Here is an 18,347-nt window from a genome sequence, read left to right on the forward strand (position 1 = left end):
CTTTAGCATAGTGTATTTTCTTCCAGATTATGGAATATATGAAGTTTCTTAGAAAGTCATATTGAAATTGCACAGAAATCGTGTCTATTTACACAGTTTTTAAAATGGGATCTAATTTTCCACAAATGATGTCACAGTCTTCTCTATTACACCAGATATAAAAGCATGTGTCATTTCATGCCAATAAACAGATCATTTTTAATAGCTGCGTGGTATTTCCTTAATACTTTCCTTGGATTAGGATCACAAAGGAAAGCTTATTCCTGACTCCATTTAATTGGTGTGCTGTTCTACTCTTTCACTCTTCAGGTGGCACTGAGCAACACCTGTACTTTGTGTTGCAAAATGTGCAGATCTGGCCCAACTTAGTTCTCCAAAGTGGCCTCATTCCAACTGCATCCCTCACTAAACTTGGCTCACCTATTCCAGGCAGACAGGTTATATCCATACTACTGGAACAGATTTTCCAATTACACACTTTTCTTTACACCGCCACTGCTCACTTCCAAGAATGACCTAATGGGTTGTCTTATCCTACTTTTCAGTGACCAAATTTAAGTGCGTGCCTCTTCTCTGAAGCATTCCTCAAGTACCACAGCACACAGTAATCTCTTCCTTCTTAAGCTCTAGGAATGGGATTTTCCAATGAGGGTATGTATATCATACTACTCGTTGTCTATGTTTGTAACTATGCACAATGTATCTACACCTGGATTTTGAACTGAAGAAGGGTCACTTGTGCCACTTTTCACACAGAACTTTATTGAAAACACAGACTTGAATAGAGAACCATATGTTTAAACAATGAATAGCAGGGTAGGTTACACAGGCGGCTCAGTTCATTGGAAGCTCAATACTGAAAAATACAGCAACAGACAGCAAGACAAATATCAACAAAATTTTTTCAGCACTAATAGTCATTTGGCATCCACAAAATGATCCAGCTCAAACCAAGAATTGGACAAAGTTAACATCAGCATTAAAATATAAGTTACAAAATAAAACCAGACTGAAAACCAAAGCACTACTCAGGGTTCTTTGGGAACATAAGGCTGATCAGAGGCAGGTGGTTAATCATATTAGCTTTGCTGTCCCACCTTAGGATCATTCTGATTGTCTATTTGGACTTGCAGTTCCTCAGCTAACTTCTCGAATTCATGGAATGCAGAAATAAGCGGCTCAAGACTGAAATCATCATCAATTAAGGACATTGTTCCATTTTTTATAATACTACTGATATTCTGAAACATTTTAATAACAATTTGAATGTTATCATTTGTCTCTTCTATGTTAAAGAGACCCACAAATATCGATAGAGCCTTGGCACTAAATAGTTTTTTTGCCACCATAGGATTTTCAGACAAATTCAATAACATTTTCAGAACGTGAAACTTTGTTCTTGCATTGCCTGTGGTTAATAAGGAGAGAAATCCAGACATATAATTGGCAACCAGTGTGTGATAGTCTGTAGTTGTAGTGAGGTGTCTAAGCATCCTTAATCCAAGCAGCTGCTCAGGGGAACCCACGCTATGAGCAAGGGTTTCCTCACACACTTGACATATGAATGTCTCAATCATGTTTAGATTTGGGTAAGGTGGAGCCATGTGAATCATATTTTCCAAAAAACTTGTCCTAACTCGGGAGGAGGGATAATTGAGCAAAGTTTCAATAAGTGAGACAACTCCCGAATCGCGAATGAAATCACGGGTAAACTGAGAAGCAGTCCTCATACCCATTGCAATCTTAGATATTTCATGAATGAAAGGATCTCGAATTTTGTCCATTAATAGAAGGAGTTCTTCAAACTCTTCAGGACCAATTTTAAGCTCACATTGTATGCAGCTGCAGGACCAACTCTCTGGCTCTGCACTCTCCCTGGTCCTAAGATGTTCTCGAATTTCCCTGACTGACCGGTAGGATGGGTCATACTGAAATGGGAACTCAGGGTCAGGCTGATCAGGCTGAAGCAAAGATTCCTCCTCTTCCCCTTCTGGGGTAACTTCCACATTCTTGGGCTTTCCCTCAAACATTTCAGAGTATACGGATGCTGCTTCTTCAGGAATTCTAAAGGGGCTTGGGGATGGGAAGCCAATCCCATAACAAGGACCAGGTTTGAATTCAACAGTGACCTCTTCCCAGGTTTGGGGCCTGGATGATACATTAACTGCCTCCTCAGCTGTATCTCTGAACCTGGGTCTAGCCTTGTACACAGGATGGGGATTTAAGTCAAAGCAGGCCTCATCCCTGTCCCAGAACCAGGACCCAAATATGGCCTCTTCTTCAGACTCTGGCCTGGTCTCTTCTCTGGCCACAGCACCCAAACTGGACTTTTCCTCTGCCCAGAACAAGGATCCACCAATGGCCCCCTCCTCAGCCCCTGGCTCAGATTCACAAATGGCTGAAGCCCCAGCCTCCATACTGACCTCTTTCTCTGCCCAGAACCAGGACCCAATAATGACTTCCTCCTCAAACCTGGGCTCTTGTTTGACCCTGTCACTGTTATTAACATCTTTCTGGGCCCTGGGCTTCAAGACAGTATTAGACTCTTCCTTGTCTCTGGGCCTGAATCTACTATTGGCTTCTTCTCCAGGCAAAAACCAAGACTCTTTATAGTACTCGTCTTCAGACTCAGATTCAAAAAAGTCCTCTCTCTTTGTCCTGAGCTTGGACCTCATATTTGCCCCATCCCTGACTCTTGGCCTGAACAAATTATTGGTATTTTCTCCAGCCCACAAGCAGAATGGGTTGCCAGACTCTTCCTCAGACCCAGACCAGGAATCAATATAGGGTTCTTGCTTGGATCTGGGCCTGGATCTGGGATTAGGCTGATGTTTGGCCCTGTGCCTGGACCTGGTATTGGCCTCTTCCCTAGGCCATGATCTGATACTGGCCTCTTCTCCAGCCCAGAAAGAGGACATTGTAGAGGTCTCATCTGCTGACCAGAATCCAGACTCATTAGAGGCCTCCTCTCTGGCCCTGGACCTGGGATAGCACCAAGACCCCATATTAGTTTCCTCCCCTGATCCAAACCAGGGTTGGATTCCTGTCTGAACCTGCGAGCCAGGAAAGGTCTCAGTGTCTACACTGACCAGTTCCCTATCCACAGATAGGGCCATAGGTTTAGCAGCTGACCCAGACTCAGTATTGACCAGTGGCCAGGTTACTGCATTGGTCTGAGACACGCCCTCTGCTTGCGACATTGCCTCAGCCCCAAACTCAGTCTGGGCCCAAGCCTGGGCTTCATCCTTGGGCCTTGCCCCAGGGATTGCCTTGGCTTCAGTCTTAGGACGTGCCCCACCTACTGCCCTGGCTTCAGTTTTGGGTCTTGCCCCTGCCATTGCCTGGGATTCAGTTTTGGGCCTTGCCCCGGCCATTGTCTGGGACTCAGCTTTGGGTCTTGCCCCAGCCATTGCCTGGGACTCTGTTTTAGGCCTTGCCGCAGCCATTGCCTTGGACTCGTTTTTGGGCCTTGCCCCAGCCATAGCCTTGGACTCAGTTTTGGGCCTTGCCCCAGGTGTGGCCTGGGTCCTAACCTTCGGTCTGACCACCATTGGGACTTCATTCTCTCTCTCAGCCCCACCTCCAACCTCTTCTCCAGGCTTCTTTTCAGGCTTGGCCTGGACACCAGGCTCAATCTCAGCCCCAGTCATAGTACAAGTTACAGAGGAGTCCTGATTAAATACCACTAACCCAGTCTCAGCCTCTACCAAAGATCTGTCACAGTTTTCTATCTTCACACTCTAATCTTTCGATAATTCAGATGATATAGCTGGAAACAAACGTTAGAGTCGATCACCAGTCCAGCAGTCAATCAGCCTCCTTTCCAATCCCAGTCTCAGCCAATATTACAGACAGAGTGCAGAAGAAGCACAACCAAGCTGGGAGAGGATGGATGGTTCCTGGGTGGGTGTAGGCTTGTTGAGGGTGGTGGTTAGCAGCAAATCCACCACCCCTAGATATGCCACTGGAGATCAATCTAGGAATCGAGAACGACGTGCGGCTTTGAGTCTCTTCCAACTGTGTCACTCCATGCAAAGACCCACACACAGAGACTGGACCTTGAATGCTTCGTGGGAGAGTTAGGCTATCAGAAAGTCTCTCTGCTATCCTCATTTCACCCCACAACCTTTACCCCCAGAGCTGTCACATTGCTTTGCTTGCTACAACACAGGTGAGAAAATGGTGGGAAAGTATCTGGGCAATGGGAGAGGCTGAGGAGCCCTCAGACCAGACCCTAATCACCCTTGGACCTGTGCTGGTCTCCTCTACCCCACCCAAAAGTTGTACCCATTCTCATACCTGCACTGTTGTGGTGCAATTTTCCTCTCCTTCCTTTGTTCCAGTGGTATTAAGCCTTAAGCAAACACCAGGCCATCCTATGGATAAGTAAACATACAGGAGAAATGGAGTCTGAGTGCTTGGTTGACAGGCAGATACCCTGATCCCTGATGCAAATATCTCTTTCTGTTTAAGTGTCTAATTTGTCTGATGTTTCCTGTCGCTTGATTCCTGCTCTCAGGTCTTCTTCGCCCATTCACAGCCCAATACACACCTACACCAATAGTCCTAATACTCCTGCAGGAAATGAGCAACGGGTTCTGCAGCAGTGTGAAAATCAGAAAGAGAGTAAGACATGTGAATCAAAGACACCCAACTGGATAAAAAACACCTGTCAATCTTCCTCTATAGCTGCCCCTTGCATTGCCCCTCTTTGCACAAACCTCCAGAGATTTAAGGCAGTCTTTTCCTTTTTTCCTTCTCTGCAGAAGTAACCAGCCTTAAAGCAGACCTATGGAGCAAAGATAAAAAGGTTAAGACAATCAGAAGACCATGGTAGCAATTAAGCGCCTGATGGACAGACCAATATCAAGGATAGGACTCCATATACTGTCTTTCAATATTCAGAGTCCTCTTAGTAGAATATTCTCATTTTATCTTGGCCCTCTATTTCAGCATTCCAGATAACAAACATTGTCTCTTGACGTCATATTTTTCGCACTGTTCCCTTCTCCAATTCTGAGGATTCACCACTAGGTGCACCACATCCTTTGCCTTGCGCAGCATAAATTGGGGGAAGGGTGCCCGCATATTCTAGAAAACAGGTTGTGCAGTGGTACTTGTATTTATAATTTGTCCCACCCTCACCTCCCAGTCCATCTTTTCCACCCCCAATTTTGCATGGAGGTGAGGGAGGAAGGCCAGTAAGTGTGGAGAAACCAGGTAGAGAGGAGAATTTTAGAAGGCATTCCTGGATGCCTGACCTGCTCTGGTCGCAGTCACCCCATCCCAATTCGGGTGTCCAGTCAATGGCTGCTGCCCACCCTCACCCCCCATCCCCACACAACTTCAGAAATACAGGCCATTTTCCCGTCCCTAGTTTTTCTCAAGCCTCTCTACAGATGCACCCCGTGGCCTGAAATCGCCAGACCTACCGTGCACACAGGACACTCTGGCATCAAAGAGGCGCCAGTGGGAAGGGACAGCAGACGGCACGTGGGGTCCGACAGACCCCTTTCCAGAATCAGGGCCCAGGCGGGCGGCCCCACGGGCCCACCGGCTCGGCACCCGGCTCCGACCGCCACCCCCGGCGGCCTCCACGACGCCCCCACCCCGGCTCCCCTCCGCCATTTCGCCCGCAGCAGCCTCCCCCACAGCGCTCTCCTGGCGCAGGCACCGTCGACGGCGGGGCGCGGGCGCCCAGAAAGCCCTCCAGGAAGCGGCCGCACCGTTCGCCTCCCTAGGATCCGAGGGAAGCCCTGTGGCCAAGACCTCGCGCCCCGGGCCCGGTGCGCGCCGGTCGCCGCCTCCTCAGCGCCAGGGTTCCCCCGGCGATGCGCACCTCTCTCAGGGACCCGCTCCGACCCGGTTGCCTCCCCCTCGCCTCGTCAGACTGCCAGGGTCCGCGGGGCAAGGTGTGAGCCGCTCGTCGCCCCCAAGACAACCCCACTTGCCTTCGCAGGCGCAGGGTCCCGATGGTCGGCCTCCCCCTCCTGTCGCAGCTCCTCACTCGGATTTCCACCGCTCGCCGTGCGGGCAGAATGGCAAAGAGGCGTCCCGCCCCCCGAGCGGCTGCGCCAAACCCAGCAGGGGCTGTGAAGGCTGCGGCAACAACCGCTTGCGGCGAGGGTGTCGGGAAGGGGGCGGAGGGATACGGCACGAACGGGATCGACGCCCCCTCCCAGGCCCACCATAGTTCCGACCCAGAAAGGGGCGGGGCCGGGGAGTTCAGGCCTCAGGGGCGGGGCCACGCCGGTCCTCCACCGCCCCCCGTCGGGCAACCACCCTCCCCGCCCCGCACACTTCTGGCACCGCAGCGTGTGGGGCCGGCGGGCGGTGGGCATTGGGGGCCGGGGTTGGGAGGGTAGGGAGGGGCTGCACTGGAGGTAGCAGCGGATGGATACAGATCGTCCCGGGGTGTGTGTGTGTGTGTACAGGAGTGCTCAGAGTCCGCCCCCCTACCCTCCCCCATCGCGCCCGCCATCCTCCCTGGGCGCCAGTGGCAGAGGAGCTGTGAGGACGGCCCTCCCCGGGTCTGCTTTCCACCTTCTGGGGCCGCGGGCGGGAGGAAGGTGGGAGGCGGCGCCCGTGGAGGCCGAGCCACTGCCCCTCTTCTACGGGAAGGCAGCCCTAGATGGACCTCTGGCCTGAGGAAACAAACCACCTGTCTGCGCCAGTGTCGTCACCCTCTCTGCCACACTGCCATTTTCTCAGTCGCAGTGGTAGCACGGTAGCACACTTTGCCATTTCGCCGCCCCTGCAGTTGCCCAGGAAGGAGGGTCTTTCCCTCTCAGGACCCGCACCGGCTCAGACAGTCCTCCCTGTCTCTCATCCCACAGCCAGGTGTCAGGCACCAGGTAGGGCTGGTCCTGGCTTCTCTCCCCGGGTTCTGTCAGGTCTTCTCTTGCAGGTGCCTCCAAGCGCTCATCATCTTTGGCAGGGTGGGAATGTGGCAGGGATTAGAACCAACTGGGATCTCACACACTTGCCATACACACCAGTCTACTTTCCCCAGCCATTCTTTGGAGAAGGACCCACCAGGCACCCACTTCCCCAAGACAGAATCCTGCTGGCCCTTGAATCCTCTGATTCCTGCACTCCTATATCCTTCCTGTAGTCTCCAGCCCCTCCTTTCTGTGCTCCATGGGGCAAACAGCAACCCTGGTTAAGCACACCTGTGGTCGAGCACAAACCTGCTGGCACTGTTGCCCGTTTTAAAACCCACCTAAATGGCACCCTCGCTGTGGTAGGCTGAATAAAGGTCCCCCAAAGATGTTCACGTCCTGTTCTCCAGAACCTGTAAACATGTGATGTTACATGGCAAAGGAGAATTAAGGTTGCAGATGGAATTAAGATTGCTAATCAGCTGAATGTAAAGTAAGATTACACCGTTGTATCTTGGCCAATGCCATGGCAAGGCTACTTTAAATGTTGAAGAGGCAGGCAGAAGAGTCAGTGTCACAGTGAAGTTGCATGAGAAAGACGCCACAAGTGGACAGGATATCACTAGTTTTGAAGATGGAAGGAAGCCAGAGGCCAAGGACTGCAGGCAGACCCAGAAGTTGGAAAAGGCAAGGAGACAGATTCTTCCTAGAACCCCTCAGAAGAATGAAGTCCTCCTATCACCTTTATTTCAGACCAGAGAGACACTTTTCCTATTTCCAACCTTCAGGACTGTAAGATAATATTTTATTGTTTTTGTTTTCTTAAGCCAGCAAGATTGTGGTAATTTGTTACAGCAGCAGTGGGAAACGAATTCACTCACCATACTGATAAAGTCCATTCCCCTTCACTTTCTTGAATTGGGCTTCAGCCCCTGGGAAGATCAATTTGGGCGCTCATCTCTCACCACTATAACCACCCTCTTAAGCGCCTTCTCTCTTTTCTAAAGAAGAGAGATTTTGCAATCATCTTTGAGGTTCGTCTTGGAGAAAGTCCCTATTTACTGAATATCATGGATGCTTACCAGGATGAAAAGGGAACCTTATTCTTACCATGAATTTTCATATCAGCTTTTACTTGTTATTAGATATTTATTATAACTGTACAATATTTAGGTGATAGAGAAAAAGTCTAGAGATGATTCTATACTATATCTAGAGACAAAAGATGTCAGTTTTCAGAGGAAAGTCTTTCGCTGTGCTCTTTCAATGGCCTTAGCTGAATTGTGGATTTTCTTTGTTCCAAAGTATACTCTCTTGGGTGAATGCCAGGGTGGAAGAAGGGAGTCTGAGCTCTTCCGGGATCTGTGCGTGTGCATGAATCTCTTTGCATCTCTGAACTGTTCCTTCTGCATCTGAAAGTGTCTGGTGCCTTTTTTTTGTCTGGTGCCTTTTATTCATTCGACAAATATATATGAGTATCTACTTTGTCATAGGCACAAACAAAAAAGAAAGAAATCTCTGTACTCGTGGAGGTGACATTTATTTGTAATTTCATTCTTATTAATTTCTTGTCTAAAAATTTACAGATTTATCCAATGTCATACCAGCAATCTTATCTGATAATTCTGGATACTGTGAAATCTTGATTCCAAGATACTTTCTGACAGAGGAGTGAATCTACCACTAGCTGACAGATTATACTGTGAGATTTTGAAATACCTGTTGGACAATTTATTGTTAATTCATTTAGAGAACAGACACTACGACTCATTAACATTTATTGAACTGAGAAAAGTCCTATTTTAAGCTCTTTATGTGTATTAGCTCACAAAACTCTTGTACATTATGGACTACTATCAAAATAATCTATTACCTTCATGTAACGGAAGGAAACCAGCTCAGAGGAGTTGTTTCATCTTTAAAGTCAGAGGGGAAAATAAAAGATTAAAATATTAAAAGGAGGCTGACCTATGTCTGTCTGACTTGTAGGCACTATTTACTTCATCCTAAAATGGACTCCAGTCTAATAGATTCTGATGGCCAAGGTTCCACTCCCCTGTGTCTCCAACAGACCTGTGTAACCCTGACTTACCCCTGAAATCTAAATCTCAGAACCAAATAACACCCAAGCATTAAGCCCAGGATACACATGCAGCTGTGCTATATCATACCTACAGCTCTGCCCCTGACCCCACCCCACCTCCTACATACTTATGCATGTGAACTTTCACACTAGCATATTCCTTGCCTATGCAACACACATGATCTACTCCTCTTCCCTCTTAATCACCATGGACACAGACCTGTTTTTGTCTATTAAGCTTAGCTTGGCTATATTCTGTTGTTTTAATTTGCAATTCCATAATGACATAGGATGTTGAGCATATTTTCATATGCTTATTTGCCATCTGTATATCTTTTTGGTCAATTATCTGTTCAGATCATTGACCTTTTTTTTAAACGAGATTGACTGTTTCCTTATTGTTAAATTTTAAGTATTCTTTGTATATTTTGGATACCATTCTTCTATCAGATGTTTTGCAAAGTTTTCTTCTCAATCTCCACTTGTCCTTTCATTCTATCAATAGAGTATTTTGCAGAGAAGGTTTATTTTTAATGAAGTCCAACTTACCAATATTTTCTTTCATGGATCACACTTTTGATGTTGTATCAACAAAGTCCTTGCCAAACACAAAATTACCTAGATCTTTTACTATGTTTCTTCTAGGAGTTTTATAGTTTTGCCTTTTACATGTAAGTCTATGATTCATTTTAAGTTAATATTACTGAAATATGTAATGTATGAGTCTAGATTTTCTTTGCATGTAGATGACCAGTCGTTCTAGCATCATCTGTTGAAACGATTATCCTTTCTCCATTGAATTACCTTTGCTCTTCTATCAACTGGTTGAATATATTTGTGTGGGTCTATTTCTGGTCTCTCTCTTCTGTTGCATTGATCTATTTGTCTTTTCTTTTGCCAGCACCACACTGTCTGGATTACTGTGCCTTTATGGAAAATATTGAATTTGGGTAATGTCAGTCCTCTGATGTTCTTCTCCTTCAGTATTTGCTATTCTTGGTCTTTTGCCTTTCAATATAAACTTTATAATCTGTTTGCTGATATCCATAAGATAACTTGCAGGGATTTTGATTGGGATTGCATGGAACCTATAATTTGGGAAGAACTGACATCTTGACAATATTGAGTTTTCCTATCCTTGCACATGAAATAGCTCCACATTTATTTAGATCTTTGATTTTTTTCATCAGTGTTTTGTAGTTTTCCTCATATAAGTATTGTACATAATTTGTTAGATTATGCCTAAATATTTCATTGTTGGTGCTAATATAAATGGTATTGTTTTTAATGTCAAATTCCATTTTTTCAATGCTGGTATATAAGAAAATTTGAATTTTGCATATTAACCTTGTATCTGGCAACAGTGCTATAATTGCTTATTTGTTCCAGGTTTTTTTTGTTGATTCTTTGAGATTCCTACAGATATGATCATGTCATCTTTGAACAAGTACAGTTTTAATTCTTCCTTCCCCATCTATACATTTTTATTTATTTTTCTTCTCTTATTGCAATAGCTAGGACGTCCTGTGTGATATTAAACAGGAATGATGAGTGGGGACATCCTCTCCTTGTTCCTAATCTTAGCAGAAAAGCATCTAGTTGCTCAGCCTTGTGATGTTAGCTGTAGGTTTTTTTGTAGATGTTCTTCATTAAGTTTAAGGAGTTTCCTCTATCCCTAGTTTTCTCACTTTTTATCATGAATGGGTATTCAATTTTGCTAAATGCTTTTTCTGCTCTAAATGATCATATTTTTCTTCTTTAGCCTTTGATGTGACGGATTACATTAATTGATTTTCAAAAGTTGAACCCGTATTGTATACTTGGAATAAATTCCACTAGGTTGTGGTGTATAATTCCTTTTATACATTGTTGGGTTTTATTGGCTAACATTTTGTGAGGATTTTTATACCTATGTGCATGAAAGATACTGGCCTGCAATTTTTCCTTTTTGTAATGTATGTGCTTGGTTTGGGTACTAGGTTAATGCTGTTCTCATAGAATTTGGGGGGGGAATTATTCCCTCAACTTCTATTTTCTTTAAGTGATTGTGTAAAGTTGGTATAGTTCCTTCATTAAATGTTTGATATAATTCACCAGTGAACCTGAGTCTGGTGTTTCCTCTTTTGTAAGGTTAATCATTGATTCAATTTCTTTAATAGTTATAGGTATATGCAGAGTACCTATTTATCCTTGTGTCAATTTTGGTAGATTGTGTCTTTCAAGAAATTGTAATTCTTCTAGGTTGTCAATGTTTTAGGACAAAGTTGTTCATAATATTCCATTATTATCCTTTTAAGTTCCATGGGAACATTTCTGGTGTTAGCAATTTGTGTCTTTTCTCCCTTTTCTTAGTTAACTTGGCTAGAGGCATATAAATTTTATTAATCTTTCAAAGAACCAACTTTTGGTTTTATTGAATTTCTCTATTGATTTCCTGTTTTTAATACCACTGATTTCTGCTCTAATTTTTAAAATCTCTTTTCTTCTGGTTACTTTGGATTTAATTTGCTGTTCTTTCTCTAGTGGCTAAGGTGGAAACTTCAGTTATTAACTTTAATTGTTTTTCCTTTCTAATACATTCATTCAATGCTATAAATTTCCCTCTAAACATCCTACAACTTTGATAAATTTTCACAATTTTTTAAAAGAATATTTTAAAATTTCTCGAGAGTTCTTTGACCCACATTCTATTTAGAAGTGTGTTGGTTAACCTCCAAGTGTTTTAGGGTTTCCAGTTATTCTTCTGTAATTAATGTTTAGTTTAATTTCTTTGTGATCTGAGAGCATGGTTTGAATGATGTCTATTCTTTAAAAAATTTTAAGGTATGTTTTTTTTTTTTTTTTTCTTTTTGCGGTATGCGGGCCTCTCACTGTTGTGGCCTCTCCCGTTGCGGAGCACAGGCTCCGGATGCGCAGGCCCAGCGGCCATGGCTCACGGGCCCAGCCGCTCCGCGGCATATGGGATCCTCCCAGACCGGGGCACGAACCCGTATCCCCTGCATCGGCAGGCGGACTCTCAACCACTGCGCCACCAGGGAGGCCCTAAGGTATGTTTTATATCCCAGGATGTGGTCTACCTTGCTGAATGTTCCATGTGAGCTTGAGAAGAATCTGTACTCTGCTGTTTTGGATGAACAAAACAGAATACACAAAAATTTATAAATATTAACTAGGTACTGTTGATTGATGGTGCTGTTCAATTCGTTTGTTTTTACTGATTTTTCTACCTTCTGAGTCTGTCAATTACTGATAGAGTGATGTTGAAGTCTCCCACTATAATAGTGGATTTGTCTTTTTTCCTTCAATTCTGTCAGTTTTTGCCCTATGTATTTCTGTACTTTTTTGTCAGATGCATGCACATTAAGGATTGTTATGTCTTCCTTGAGAATTGGGCCACTTATCAGCATGTAATTCCCCCTTTCTTCTGGTAATGTTCCATGCTCTGTATCCTGCTTTATCTGAAATTAATAGAGCTACTCTGGCTTTCACTTGTTTAATGTAAATTTGTTTAATGATGGTATTTCTTTCTTTATCCCTTTTTTATTATTTTTATTTTTATTTTTATTTTGCGGTATGCGGGCCTCTCACTGTTGTGGCCTCTCCCGCTGTGGAGCACAGGCCCCAGATGCACAGGCTCAGTGGCCATGGCTCACAGGCCCATCCACTCCACTGCATGTGGGATCCTCCCGGACCGGAGCACGAACCAGCGTCCCCTGCATCGGCAGGCAGACTCTCAACCACTGCGCCACCAGGGAAGCCCCATCCCTTTATTTTTAATCTATTGGTGTCTTTATATTTAAAGTAGGTTTCTTTTAGACTACATGTAGCTGGATCTTATTTATTTAATCCACCCTGATAGTCTATCTTTTTTGATTGGTGTTAGACCATTGACATCTATGATCATTGATACAGCTGGATAAATACCTACCATATTTGTTACTGTTTTCCATGCTGCCCTTTTCCTTTTTTTGTCTTATCTTTTTCTGCCTTCTCTGTTTTAAATTGTACATTTTATATGATATCATATCTCTCTTCTCTTAGCATATAAATGATACTTCTAATTTTACTTTTCTAGTGGTCGCCCTAGAGTTTGCAATATTCAAGGCCACTTTCAAATAATGCCATACTGTTTCACAGGTAGTGCAAGTACTTTACAACAGAGTATTTCCAATTCCTCCCTCTTATCCCTTATAACAATGCTGTCATTCATTTCACTTATCTATAAGCTGTAATCACCACATACACTGTTGATATGCTTATTTTGAACAAACTGTAATCTGTTAAATCAACTAAGAATAAAAAGACTTCATTTCACCTTCATTTATTCCTTCTCTAACACTCTTGCTTTTTTTTAACAGATATGAATTTTTGATCTATATAATTTTCCTTCTCTCTGAAGAATTTTGTTTAACATCCCCTGCAGGACAAGTCTACTGGGGACAAATTCTTTCAATTTTTGTTTGTCTGAGAATGTCTTTATTTCTCCTTCACTTTCAAAGAATAATTTTACTGAATACAGAATTCTAGATTGGTAATATTTTTCCTTCAACACTTTAAACATTTCTCTCCACTCTCTTCTTGCTTGTATGGTCTCTGAAGAGAAATCTGATGTAATTCTTACTCCTGCTCCTCTATAGGTAATGTGGTAGGTTTCTCTGGCTTTTTTCAATATTTTATCTTTGTCTTTGATATTCTCCCATCTGAATATAATAGCCTAGGTATAGATATTCTGAGTTTTATCCTGCTTCATGTTCTCTGAGATTCCTAGATCTATGGTTTGAAGTGTGTCATTAATTTTGGAAACTTCTCAGCCATCATTACTCAAATATTTCATCTGTTTCTCTCTTTTCTGTCTTTGTGGTATTTCTATTACATGTATGTTACACCTTTTGTAACTGTCCCACAGTTTGTGGATATTTTGTTCAGGCTTTTTCACTCTTTTATATCTTTGTATTCTCTTTTGGAAGTTTCTACTGACATTTCTTCAAGCTCATTGATTTATTCTCAGCCATGTTCAGTCTATTGAGGAGCCCATCAAAAACATTCTTAATTTCTTTTACACTGTTTTTGATTTCTAGCATTCACCTTTTGATTCTTTCTTAGGGTTTATAGCTCTGTGTTTATATTACCATCTGTTTTTGCATGTTGTCCACTTTTTCCATTAGAGCACTTAGCATATTAACCATAGTTGTTTTAAATTCCTGGTCTAATTCCAAAATTTATGCCATATCTGGATCTGTTTCTAATGCTTGCTCTGTCTCTTGATACTGGTGTGCTGGGGTTTTTTGTTTGTTCATTTGTTTTGTTTTTGTGAGATTTTTTGGCTTTTAGTATGCCTTGCAATTTTTTGTTAAAAGGCAGACAGTACGGGTTAAAGAAACTGAGGTAAAAAGGCTGTTAGCATGAGGTTTTATGTTTATCTGGCTAGGAGTTAGGCTGTGTATACTGTTTGCTATAGCTCTATGTGTCAGAGGCTAAGTATTCTGTTGTCCTTGTTTTAGTTTCTCCTGTTGTCTTTGGGTTTCCCTAGAGACTTTTAAAAACAGAAATATGACCTTGCCGAGGCTGGGAAGGCATCTTGGTACTGTATGTGATACAAATGATGCCCTTACAAGGATATCACATCTAGCTTTTATCTTAATATTTAGAAAGGAATGTGCAAACATCACAGAACCATGTTTCCCAAATATTATTCCATTGAACATGAGGCCATCAGGATGTTAAGTGGCATTCCATTTTTTAACGTGGTCTAATGAAACTGGGAAATGTTGTTATAAAAAACCCTGGGGCTTCCCTGGTGGCGCAGTGGTTGAGAGTCCGCCTGCCGATGCAGGGGACACGGGTTCGTGCCCCTATCCCGGAAGATCCCACATGCCGCGGAGCGGCTGGGCCCGCGAGCCATGGCCGCGGAGCCTGTGTGTCCGGAGCCTGTGCTCCGCAACGGGAGAGGCCACAGCAGTGAGAGGCCCGCGTACAGCAAAAAAAAAAAAACCCTGAAATATTTTGATTAAAATGATGTGAAAGACCTATGAGTTTAAAAGAGAAGAGATTTTTTAGGAGTAAAATAAAGCTGAGGGGAGATGTAAGTAGTTGGAGGGTTATTATAAGCTAGATATACCACAGCTGCCTTATCTCCATAAAGTCAGAAGTTGACATACTGCAGCAAGAGAGAGATGGGTTAGAAATGGACTGCATAGTGAGGGTGTGAGAGAAAAATATTAACTTATTATTGTAAGAGAGTGTATCATCTTCAACTCTGGACACATGATAGGAAAGGCAAAAAACCACTTAAGGATGATTTATGTGTCTTGCTGCCTGAAGCTGCCAGGAAGGTAACTCTGAATTTCTCACTCCAGAATTCCATGACCCTAGTCCTGTAGATCCTAGGATGCAGGGTAGAGATGTTTTCTTAAAGAAGGTCTGAGATGTACACTTCCTTCAGCTTTAATCTGCTCTTATTATACATGAGCCTTATTGATGTGGTTGGAAGGTGTGGGGGGAATGGGAAATATTCTATGGTTCTATTATTTGGTCTCAGTGTTTCAGTGAGCCTTTGTCCCTGGTTTGTGACATTCACAAGTGCTTTTCAGTTTTTTATTCTTTGTTAGGTGAGACAGGAGGTCTATAGGGGGCTAGTGTTGTGTATTTTCCTCTAGTCTGTGAACTCACAAATGTTTCTTACCTTTTTTTCCTCCCAAGGCAAGATAAGAAATAATAGATGGGGCTGGAATTGAAAAAAAATCCTTTCCCCTAGGGGGATAAGGCTCTAGTAGTTTTTTCCCATTCAGAGCAGGCAGTTGTCACGGAAAATGCTCTGAGTGTATTTCAAAATGTTTGCTCTTCCCATCCCTCTGCTGTATCCATGAGGGAATACTTCTTGGCTCTTCACCATGAGAACTGAGTGGTTTTCCTGGAGGTCAAATCCACAAAAGCTCTTGTAAGACTGTGACACACAGGATTTCTCACTCCCTTGATGGCCCACACTCAGCCTCCAGCAATTTATCAAAATTACCATTCAAGTGTTCCTACCAGTTTTGGCTCCAGTGGATTCTACTCCAGGTAAGCAGATCTCAACTATGACTCTGAATTTGTCTGTTTCTCCAGATTTTGAAGTGGTGGTTTGGCCTATGATCTTAGTTATCTGATGGGTCCAAGAAAAGCCAGGTATTTTCAGTGTTTTCAGATTTTTCTTGTTGTGACTTTGGGAGTCATGACTTCCAGGCTCTTTATATATTGCAACTGAAACCAAAATTTTGGATGGAAGACTTAATTTATGCTGTTTGAAGATGTGTTGACAGCTACTTCCCCTCAAGTCTCTGTATACCCTTTAACTCATTCCTCTTCCTTATTCAAGTACTTACTCAAATTGACCACTGAATAAGTGTTACTGCGCCACCATAAAGGAAGTGACAGGTGATTGTAATTTTTCTTTCTTTACAACTAAGAGTTATTTAACAGAAATTATTTGAGCCAGGAATTCTACTTCTAGGAGTATGCCCTAAGGAAATAGTTAAGGATGTGCAAGCCAGTTTAGCTACACGTGTATCAGTCCTCTGCTATCCCTTCAACTATGGGATGATTGTAGAGAAGAAAAATATCACAGAGGGAGTGCACTGAAGGCATAGATGGAAACAGAAAAACTGAGATAAGTGGTCTATACAGCAGCAAACACAAACACCTACACGATCCACAGATCTGTTTTTCAAATCTGTTCTCAGTATTCTGGAATTCACCCAGGTGATCATGTGGGGTAGAAAAGAGCAAAAACAATAACTTGCCTGAAATAAATGAAAACACACAGGTGAAATGTACCATTTAGTGACAGAAATTTACTACAGGAATGTTCAACACATAATTGTTTTTAATAGGAAAAAATAAAGATAACCTAAATATATGAGTAAAGGAAATTTGTTAATTATGGCAAGCTCAGTAGATGGGATTCTATGCCAACAATAAATGGAAGTGTGTTTCAGAAACACCTTCTCAGCATTGGGCTTTATCGAACTTTTATTTTTGTCAATATGCTGGGTAAAAAATGGAATACTATTATTTTGATTTGTATTTCTACAATTGTGCAGAAGCATATCAGGGCATACTACATTAAAGTAGCAGTAACAAATGACACTCAAATCTCAGTAACTTAAAGCAACAAAAATGTATTTCTTGTTCATACTACATACCTAGCACAGGCTGGTTGGGGCTACACTTACTAAGATTAAAGTGATGGAACAGTCACTATATGGATCATTGCTGGTTACCATGGAATAGGAAAAGACAGACCATGACAAATCACAATTAAAATTTTACCCCCAGAACTGACCAAAAATTTTCTGTTATGTTCCACTAATTAAAGCAAGTTATATGGCCATAGCTGTGTTCAAAAGGAATGGGGAAGTGCAAGACTAAGTGTCTGAAAATTACACAGAAGGAAATCTTGGTTAGATTGCCATATATGTTCTAACTAGTGTTTCTAGTATATGCTATCTTTTCACTTGTTTATGGTAATCTACAACAGCTTTATTGAGATACAGTCTACTTACCATACAATTCACCAATTTAAAGTGTACGATTCAATGGCATTTAATATATCCAGAATTGTGAATGCATCATCAAAAGCAATTTTGGAACATTTTCATTAGCCCAAGAATATACCCTGCAGCCCTTAGCTATCGGACTCCTTGCCCCTATTTCTAAACCAGAGACAACAACGAATCTGCTTTCTGTCTCTGTAAATTGGCCTTTTCTGGACATTTCATATAAATGGAATCATGTGATATGTGGTCCTTACTAGCTTCTTTCACTTATCACTTGTAACATGTATCAGTACGTCATTGTTTTATTGCTGAAAATTATCCCATGATATAAACAGGCCACATTTTATTTATCCATATATCAGCAATGTATATTTGGGTTGTTTCCACTTATTGACTATTATGAATAATGCTGTTATGAACACTCGTGTTCAACATTTTGTTTGGACATATGTTTTCATTTCTCTTAGATGTATACCCAGTAGAATTGATGGAACATATGGTCACCTTTTGAAGTTATTATTTCCCAAAACAACCACACCACTTTCCATTCCCACCAGCAGTGTATGAGGATTCCAAAATCTCCCTATACTTTCTAGCACCTTTTATTATCTGTCTTTAGTATTATCATCATCTTAGTGGGTGTGAAATTGTACCTAATTGTGGTTTTGATTTTCCTAATGGCTGATGATGTTGAGCATCTTTTCATGTGCTTATTGGCCAATTTTATATCTTCTTTGGATAAACGTCTATCTAGGTCTTTTGACCATTTAAAAATTGGATTATTTATCTTTTTATTATTGATTTGTACCTTTATTATTGAGTTGGAACCATTTTTTATACATTTTAGAT

General features: G+C 42.4%; 1 protein-coding gene across 7 annotated transcripts in view; it reads right to left on the reverse strand.

The window, feature by feature from the left end:
• Positions 1-796: 796 nt before the first annotated feature.
• The window catches only part of GPRASP2 (G protein-coupled receptor associated sorting protein 2), a 127,368-nt gene continuing 109,817 nt past the window's right edge, over positions 797-18,347 (reverse strand). For all 7 annotated transcript variants that reach the window (XM_060087186.1, XM_060087180.1, XM_060087184.1 and 4 more), the window contains 3 exons: positions 4,722-4,789; positions 4,300-4,376; positions 797-3,976 (listed from right to left, as the gene is read on the reverse strand). In XM_060087186.1, coding sequence (XP_059943169.1) covers positions 1,080-3,650 — 2,571 coding nt within the window. In that variant the 5' untranslated portion in view covers positions 3,651-3,976; positions 4,300-4,376; positions 4,722-4,789 and the 3' untranslated portion in view covers positions 797-1,079. The remainder of the gene's footprint in view (positions 3,977-4,299; positions 4,377-4,721; positions 4,790-18,347) is intronic.

Source organism: Mesoplodon densirostris, chromosome X (assembly GCF_025265405.1).
Source record: "Mesoplodon densirostris isolate mMesDen1 chromosome X, mMesDen1 primary haplotype, whole genome shotgun sequence".
NCBI lineage: Eukaryota > Metazoa > Chordata > Mammalia > Artiodactyla > Ziphiidae > Mesoplodon > Mesoplodon densirostris.